Source organism: Apus apus, chromosome 1 (genome assembly GCF_020740795.1).
Source record: "Apus apus isolate bApuApu2 chromosome 1, bApuApu2.pri.cur, whole genome shotgun sequence".
Classification (NCBI taxonomy): domain Eukaryota; kingdom Metazoa; phylum Chordata; class Aves; order Apodiformes; family Apodidae; genus Apus; species Apus apus.
In genome coordinates, this window is record NC_067282.1 from 135335394 (window position 1) to 135344612 (window position 9219).

General features: G+C 45.7%; 1 protein-coding gene across 3 annotated transcripts; it reads right to left on the reverse strand.

The window, feature by feature from the left end:
• Positions 1–1136: 1136 nt before the first annotated feature.
• On the reverse strand, positions 1137–8924 carry KCNJ8 (potassium inwardly rectifying channel subfamily J member 8). Of its 3 annotated transcripts, none has more exons than XM_051615150.1 (3): positions 8467–8924; positions 7842–8283; positions 1137–4175 (listed from the first exon to the last, which is right to left on the reverse strand). In XM_051615150.1, exons 2-3 carry the CDS (start codon positions 8204–8206, stop codon positions 3275–3277), a joined length of 1266 nt encoding a protein of 421 aa, XP_051471110.1. In that variant the 5' UTR covers positions 8207–8283; positions 8467–8924; the 3' UTR covers positions 1137–3274. The 3 variants fall into 3 exon arrangements, with proteins under 3 accessions (XP_051471110.1, XP_051470272.1, XP_051469400.1); XM_051614312.1 differs by having other exon boundaries at positions 7842–8288; XM_051613440.1 differs by having other exon boundaries at positions 7842–8924.
• Positions 8925–9219: the final 295 nt, after the last annotated feature.

Sequence of the window (9219 nt, forward strand, 5' to 3'; positions counted from 1 at the left end):
TCTGTTTAAAACAGAGAAGTTCTTTAAGTTAAGGCTAGAAAGAAAAAAATAAAATGCAGCCCCAGATATTATGCCTGTCCTGGAAGGAATTTATAATCCCTTTTCTACTCTTAGGAAATAGCTTTGCTTCCCAGCAACATCTGTCTGGTAGGCTGTTCAAAGAGCCAGAGCATATGAAATGCACGGAATAAGCAGTGTCAAGTAATGCAGTCCCAGTTACATCTTGTTACAGGGGGATGGTAGGGACACAAGTAAGTGTGAAAGGATGGCAGTCAGATGATGCATATACATTATTGCTTCTTATTTTCTAAATTCTACATGATCAATGAGAGAAACAGATGCTTAAATGTCAGCATGAACTGTCCGCAGTATTGGGTAGAATTCTCAACTGTCATTCTTAACTTGGCAGTGTACTTTAAACACAGAAAAGTTCAAATTTAAAATAAAGCCCTTTTTACCTGATAAAGATGCCAGAGAGAATAAATAATAAAACATATTGACCCGTGATGCTGTCAGCTCATCCCTTCTCAGTCAGCACAATGCTGCAAAGTTGGGTCTGAAAACTGTCCTTCAGTGAGGACAGCTGCTCCCAGCCCCAAAACCTCCCTGCCACTCTCCGTGGCCAGACAGGTAGCTTAAGACTGCTTCTGCTGCTGGCCCCTTCCAGGACTGGAAAACTTGAAGAAAAGGGCTTTGCACTCAGGGATTTTCTGCAAGGAGCAGGAGCACAGCCCATCTGAACATGACTTTCATGACACAAGGGTCTGCCTCCTGCATTTGTTCAGCAACCTTGCATATGACTGAGGTGTCTTAGTGTTATCTCAAAATACCAAGATCCCTGTAATAGCCTCACAGGAAAGAGAGTACGTTAGGTGTAAAATCAGAGAGAGAGAAGAAGGTAAAATAAAAACTGGAAGGAAGAGTGTTCTTAAGGAAAAAATGAGAACATTGTTGTGCATAAAAAATAATAATAAATCTCAGCTGAAATACTGAGAGAATATTGAGATAATATAAAAACTATTACTCAAAAGGACCATGGAAAAGTTGGGGAGACAAGAAGGCCCAAGAGTATAGAAGAACAAATGGAGAATACAAAGGAAAAAAGGGAAATAGGGAAAAATCAGAGACGGAAGAAATAATTATTATCACTTTTTTATTTTGTAGAAAATTTGCTTTTGTAAAGCACCTGCCTTGACCACGTATCAAACAACCTCAAATTCACAGCCCTGGAAACAGAGGCCAGAGAAAAAATGTGTATGCTTCACTTTGACTCTTCTTGGTAGCTATAGATGTTCATTGTTTGGACACACAATGGACAGATTAATATATCCAGATGTTCACCATCCATCCTCCCAGAACATTAATGGGTAGGCCAGGGAACAAAAGCTTTCAGCAGAAACTTCAGTTTCCGCTCTTGCTTCAGATGAAGTATTTTGTCAGTGATTAAGTTCTGGAGAGCACCTGCTCCAAATGTAGGGAGCCTACACTACAGAGCAATGCCCCTCTGTGCCACCACCCAACACCACAGGAAGCCTGCAAATCATCCATACAAGTTATGATAAACTGACTTTCAAACACCATGAGAATTCAGCATTGCTTTTGACTATTATACCTTGAAAGAGTAAGAAAATTATTTTAAATTACAAAACATTGAAGTGGTTGAGTGGCTTGGAGAGTCAGTACAAGGATAGTGCTTCTTTTGAGCCACAGACACAGCAAGACAACTTTTGTAAGAAATGTAAACAGGAAATTGTCTAGAATCATATTTCTTATTCATAGAGGAAAAAAGTATGCATCAATTTAGCATTACCAAATGTGATACAATTCATTGCTATACATTTATTTATTCTTATAGAAAAACTTTTTATGTCATTTTTAGGAAAGCTCTAGATATCAAATGGCCATTTTAATTTGAAGAGAAAAGCTGCTTGCCACCAATTCTCAATGCCATACTCTAGAAAAAAACAGGTGAGACACTGCTGAAAAATAGTAATTCACTAGCAGCACCCAAGTCCCCCTGAAAATTATTCACATAGTTTTGAAAATACTGTATTTAATATTATTGGCATGATTCCCTCTCATTCCCATTCATTAATTCCCACTGGCAAAAAGTAACCTTCTGCTGAAGCAAACAGACTTGATCCTACAAAAAATACTGTAAGTGAAGGAAGTACACTTGTTGCCTTTCAGTGTGTGAATCTATAAGAGAAAACAAGACAGGATTTAGTCTTCCACTGATATAAAGAGGATGTTGAAGAGGCAATTGCCTTTTTCAGCTTGAACAATTTCAGTGAAATGGATGCTCAGATGGCAGCCAGGAGGACTTGAGTTTCTCAGCTTGGGCTACAGTGAAGTTACAGGTGCCTGGTGTCCTGCAGTGGAGTATCTCACCCTGAGAAGAACAGAAGTGCTCTGCAAGAGGCCGTGCCATTTTTTCACTGTTTTTTCTGCTGGTGCTGCCTGGCACCAGTTTTCCTGTGGGATTGTCAGGTCACTTTGGAGGACCTGAATTTGCTCTCTAAATGCCTTTGCCATAAATCAATGGAAAGAAAAGGTCTGGAAAACTGAAGGTAAAATACTGGCTCTTCTCCAGTGAAATCACTGAAGAGAAATCATTGAGGAATGATTTCACTGGTCTTTCCACATGGCCAGGTTGGATGGGGCTTTGAGCAACCTGGTCTAGTGGGAGGTGCCCTTGCAGGGTGTTTGGAACTAGATGATCTTTAAGGTCCCTTCCAATCCAAACCATTCTAAGATTCTATGATTCCATTAATTTAGCTGCTTCTTTCAAGAGAACAAGGAATTTACCCCCAAAAGACTGATAATCAAATACCCTGCACAAAATCTGTGGGAGCTGTTGAATGAAGCAGTTTTGAAAACACACTCACTTTTGCCTGCAGGTTGGAAACCCATTATATATGAAAAAAAACCATTTTGTGACAGCCAGCAGCGGAAGATATGAAAGTGACTCTTGATAGGAAAAATAGGATTAAAAAACAAGAGTGCCATTAAAACAAGTATAAATACACATTATGTTACATGAGTGATCTGTGTTTTCTTTAGTGTACGTGCCATTTTTTACTAATTCATACACTAAGTGTTTAAGTGTTGCCTAATGTCATCAGGTGGTGCTTTCAGTAAGTAAGAATAAATAGTTCTTGCATGGTTCTTTTCTGCATCGTGTTCTCATTTTCTTAAGTAAAAGACAAAATAAACAACACACAACAGGTGCCTCTTCCTTCCAAAGCCCACTGACCTCACACCAATCTGTCTATCACGTTTCTGAGGCACTCTGGCTTCCCTCAGGTGTGATAAACTGCACTTTGGGTACAATGAGGGAGGGATTGGTTCTCCGCATGGAGTTGCTCCTCCGAATGGAGTTGTTTCTCCTCATGGAGTTGCGTTTTCTCAGGGAGTTTTGGTGGGACAGCTCGCTCTTCTGCAGGGTCTGGATAAGAATGGATGGCTTCTCGTCCAGCTCCCGAGCGCTGCAACGCGGCGCTGCCACTTTGACAGTGTTGCCAAACTTGGAATAGTCAACTGAGTACACGCCTTCCTCTTCGGTGACGATGGGCACAAAGCGGTGACCCCACAGGATCTCCTCTGCTATGTAGGAGGTTCTCGCCTGCGTCGTGATGCCAGTTGCTTCTACAACTCCTTCAAGTATCACGATGAGCTCCAGGTCCTGGAGTGCAAGGTCAGCTGCAGAGATATCGTACAGAGGACTCCGTTTGTCTATGATGTGACAAATGATTAAGGGAGCCACCAGGAAAATATTGTTGCTTTCAATGGGGTTATCCACAGGGATATCTACTTGGTGAATGGGTATGACTTCTCCTTCAGGGGTCGTAGTCTTCCTCACTACCTGGATTCTCACTGAGGCACTAATGATCATGCTCTTTCTCAGGTCTCCCACTCGAAACATGAAGCAAAGTTTGCCATTTCGAACTGCAATGACCGCCTGCCGGCTGAAAATCAAAGTCTCAGCCCGCCTGTGAGCTTGTGCAGTTTTCATGAATATGCAGCCCAGCATGACAGCGTTGATGATCAGACCCACAATGTTCTGCAGGATCAAGACCGTGATGGCCAAGGGACATTCCTCTGTCATCATCCTGCCACCAAAACCAATGGTCACCTGAACTTCAATGGAGAAGAGGAAAGCGGAGGTGAAAGACCTGGAGAAGATTGAACAAAGTTAACGCTAATGACATGAAACACAAATCGAGAAGCTATTAACATAGACTTCCTGGAAACAAACTTAAGGACCTATTTATACAGTCCTGGTATATTTAAGCCTTCTGTTAACACCAGCAAAAGCACTGCATGCTTGGTGACTCGTTTCGTATGATCAGTGCAGTATCTGACAGTGACAGGGAAGACCTCAGATCCTGAGCTCCTAAAAGACCATCTGTGACACTAGGTGACACTGAGAAGGTCACTAGATCTTCTGTTCAGGAACACATGATACCCACTATGTTAGTTATCAGTGCTGTAACACCTGGGCTTTCCACCTTTTCCATCCCATGAAGCTCTTGGTGGAAAGAGGTGGTTTTGGCAAGAGTGAGCAATCTGCTGGCACGCCAGCCTGTGCTGGGAAAGGAAACAGGGAAAATTGCAGCATTTCACTCATACTACCTGAGTTGTGACCCACCTTGTCCAGATTTCCTGGAGGGAAGGGGGACACTCCCATCCTGGTGACACTTCCCAAACCCTTGCTTGCCTTGCAACTAACCTGCAGGATCAGGCAGCAGAGAGAGGCCAGTGGCCTCCATGGTTCATTCCACGCATCCTTGCAGGAGGACAATGCTGTGACCCAGGGTTTGGCTCACTGCTGTGGCACGACTAGCTGGACAATTTCAACACAGAAGTGGGTTGTAGAAGTGTGGTTTAGGTTAAATATCACTAATGTGCTATAGTGCTGGACATCAGAGGCTGCTGTTCACAAACTGTCCAAAATACATTTATAGTAGTCCACAGTATCATATCTCCTGCAAATACCAGGGTATTTAACTTCCTTTTATAATGAGATACTTCTTTCCTCAAAGCCTCTTATGTCTAAAATCAGCACCTCAGCGTTTATCTGGTAGACTTGCAGCACGTTTGGTCTCACACAAACGAGTATCATCCTTTTAACACAGAACAATCCATCAACATTTGAAGCACTGCCATGCTCAACATGGCTGTACCTATGGAAAAAAAGGGTTCTAAACTATTTATTGGGTTCGATTTGCTTTTCAGTTAATCTGCTTTTAAAATACCATTTTCTTTTGTTTTTCCCTAACTGTATTTTCAGTGAACCTGTAGTCATGAGAAGACAATAAAAGAGCATAAGCAAAACAAGGCATAATTTTATGTAGAGTGAAAAAGTTCAGTTCTGGTTTCAGAAAACCAGCCAGACTCTGCAAAGACATCTTTGAAAGAACTTTGTTCTTTTTTTCTTTTTTTTCTTTTTTTTTTCTGCTTTTTTTAATCTTTGGCAGATTCCGTTGTATTAAGGGGTTTGTTTTTCCATTTCGCTCTGAAGAAATCAGGGACGAAGGTGTTAATTTATAGAATCCATGGAATTATTTCCTATGTTCATGAATATTTCATTACACGAAGAATGAAAGTTCTGGTTTAAACTTCATTCAGCTTAATTCAACTTAAAGCTCTGTGGAGAAAATCCACCTTTTTACAGTGAAAGTAACTGAAGCAGCAAGTTTGTACAGTGTTTTGATCATATGAAGAGGAAGCCAGAAACTGCAAATCACACTATCCCCAGGTCTTTTCCCTCAGAGCTGTGTAACAGTTTCCTTCTCTGGGTAACTTTTGCTTTCTGAGACAAAGAGCTGTGAGACTTAGAAATTTCTGCAGTCACTTTGAAATATTAAAGCACTGTGCAAATTCAAGACACTGGTTAGATTTTTCAAAATCAGGCTTCCTGTAAATCTGTAATGGTACCTAGCCAAGAAAGCTCTCCTGAAACATCCGTGAGCCTAGACCTCAGGAACGTAGATTAAAAAATATTTGCCATTATTTTGGCATACATATCATTGCAGTATTAAATGTATTTTGCATCCTACAACTCACCATTCTTTAAAATGTCAGCAATCATGTTGCTATTTCATGACTTTTTCCATAGTAGTAGCCAGATTTTAAAAGATGCAGTATTTCACTGTGAAGGAAAAAAGTTTTCCATGGCTTGGACATGGGACACTTGAGCAGCTGCTGGCTGAATCACCCCAGGTACTCTCACAAGGGAGCAAGATGTGTTCTTAGTCATGTGCTACCCCAGAAAGCTGCATCGATTCATTCGCTCTACTTTCTCACAGCCCTCCATGCTGTCCTTGCCACAGAGGTTGGCAGCCAGCCTGGAAGAACCGCTGGTGTGGGGCTGCCTCAAGAGGTGCAATGGGGAGGGAGCGAGGGGCAGAGCAACAGCCATGGGTCTGTCCTGTCCCAGGGGCACAAAGACCTTGGCAGTCACTTAAGCTCTATGAGGTGACCCAGGAGCCCTGTGGGGAACCCCTTGGGGTTGGCCAAGCAGAGGGGGCTGCCAACCAAATGGAGGGATGTCTCCCCAGCTGACTCTGAAGAGCCAGCAGGGTGTAGCTAATCACTAATTTGAGTTGGACAAATCCCAGAAACGCTGAGGGGTGACAACCCAGCGGGCGCAAGCTGGGTCATGATGTCTCCTTTCAGAGGGACCTGCTGTGGCCAGTTGTTGCGAAAGGAATTAGACAGTACCCTCCACCTTCCTGCCCCACCCCTCAACCTGGTGTAGGTTAGCTTGGAAAAATACCCAATTCCTTTAGCTTGGAAAATTTTAATTTAGCGAAAAACATCAAAAACAAAGGGAGAAAGAACTCTCCACTTCCTCATGAGCCAGATACAGTGCCCCTTCAAATGTGGTGCCTTGAAACTATGTGCAAGAGCAAACAGAAAAGTGAAGCAGATACTCTGATGTCTCAGTGGACCCTGCGGCCCCCACCAGCCTCTCACAGCTCTGCAATGTGTAACAGCAGCTGAATCATACAAAGTCAAGATTTTTCTGCTTAAAAACCTAGTGCTATAAAAAGAGATTTTACTGACGAGATGACAAAGCGATCTTATTGCTCACCCCCTCCTCCAACTAACAAGCTCTTCTATTTTACGTCTGTATGTGGCAGTTTACCAGCGCCTGGAAAATTGTCATGGCTTTGGGGATGGCGAGTGAAACACTTTAATGGGTGACATTTAACCTAGTAGCTCCTTAAGCTCTCACCCTCTGACATGATCAAGCATGCCATGGAAACTGTTCCTCTCTCAAACTGCTGGCCTATGGCTTCATCAGGGTATTCTGGAACACCCCATCTTTAGCTGTCCCATGAGAGTCATATCTTGAAAGACATACAGCTGCCCAATGTGGTACTTTTCTCACTAGTCCTGCCTGGCACCCCTGCCTCTCAGGGCACCGTTTTTGGGGTTGCCTCCTTTTGCTGGCACGGCGAGCGGCTTGCACCAGGCTGGGGATGCTCCCGCTGCCGTAGACAACGTTACAATACATATAACACATACCCACTCTTGTAGCAGGCTCTTATCTCGACAGGCAAGGTATGTTACCCACAGAGTGTGGAGACACATGAAAAGCAGCAGGTCTCCCTCTCTTTCAGATCCTGTAAGGAATCAAAGAAATCTACAGTACAGTATTTTCCAAGCCTGGAAGGCTTGCTGAAATTACGTAGTCTAGAGGAACTGCACTTTTCAACTGTCTCAAGCAAACACAATGGCTCATGTAAACCAAAAGCTGCATTTTAGGCATCGGCAGGACAGCAGGCAGCTCTGTTTCCCCCCCTTTCTTCATCCCACTGACCGTACTGTACCTGACACACGTCACACAAGGTGTCCACTTCGTGCTGTTCGTAGCGCTTTCTGTGCTTGGGTCCATGTCACCGTGGGCAAAAGCCACCAGCCACCACATCATGGCAAAGAGCAGCCAGCTGCACAGGAAGGACATAGTAAAGATGACCAGCGTGTGACGCCACTTCAGATCCACCAAGGTGGTGAAAATGTCTTGCAGGAATCGCCCCTGCTCGCGGATGTTCTTGTGCGCCAGGTTGCACGCCCCGTTCTTGGCGATGAAGCGGGCTTTGCGCGGCCGGTCGCGGATGCGCGGCTTGCGCAGGTTCTCGGCAGCGATCCGTGCCAACACATACTCTTCAGGGATGATACTCTTCCGAGCCAACATCTTCCTGCCACCATAGTCCACTCAGCGAGATGCGAAATGGGGGGTGGTCCCTCTAGCGCGTCTCCACAGGGCTCACTCTACACTGCAGAAAGAGAGAGCCTGGTCAGATATGTCACCTGTGCACTGCAGCAACAAGCCCCGGTTAGGTACCCCTGGCACCACCAGCTATTACATTAAATGTCACTGTGTGACTACTTATACTACAGTGCCCTCCCTCTTTCAGACCGTCACTTTTAAATGAACAATTGGTATCAGCTCACAACAGAAACAAAAGATGCTGTTTTGACACTCCTTGCACGAAGAGAGGCTGCAGAACAGTCTTGCAAGCTTGGTGTAAAGTAACGTGATGTACAACAGATCAGTCCCTCGGGCTGTTCCTCCAGGAGACAGCTGTGCCCAGGTGGGTAGCAGAACACGAAGCGCTAAGTTATTCGCATCCTTCAGGAGCTGGAGAATCTATCTGGCTTCTCTGGTTTGAACCAAGGTCAGTCTGCAGAGAGACCGTGGAGACTCATTAATGTCTCACGGCTCCGGCCCCGCAGCGCAGCCGGGACCCCTGCCGAAAGCCCCTGCCCAGACCCTCGCAACCATCACAAGAAGGAGCCGAGCTGGAAGCGCGAGAGGCAGGCACCAGGACTCCGCGGAGCAGGCAGTGGCGATTCCCCTTCGCAGCCCTCCTTCCTTTCCGGGATTAGGCGAAGGAACCCTCCCTTTATTCCCAAACTTTGTCCCCAAACGGCTGACCGACCAAACCTACGACAGGCCCAGCTCCCCGCAGCTCCCCACCGGCTGGCCCGTCCCACGGGGGGAGGGCAAGGGCTCCCTGACCCCGCGTCGCTCCGCCGGGACCCCCCGCCTCGCCGCGGGGCTCACCCGCCCCCCGTTTACCTCAGCGCGGGGCCGGGCCGGGCGGGGCGGAGCGGGGCCGGCAGGACGGGGGTCCCGGCCGGGTGGTCCCCGCAGCCCCGGGCCGGAGGGGGCCGGGTGGGCTGGGGTTGGGCGGCGGGCAGGGC

Coding starts and splice junctions, on each gene's coding strand:
- KCNJ8 (XM_051615150.1), bottom strand. CDS start 8,206: ATGTTGGCTCGGAAGAGTATCATCCCTGAAGAGTATGTGTTGGCACGG. Junction 4,176..7,841: donor CCTTGTGTGACGTGTGTCAG/GTACAGTACGGT, acceptor AATCTTCTCCAG/GTCTTTCACCTCCGCTTTCC.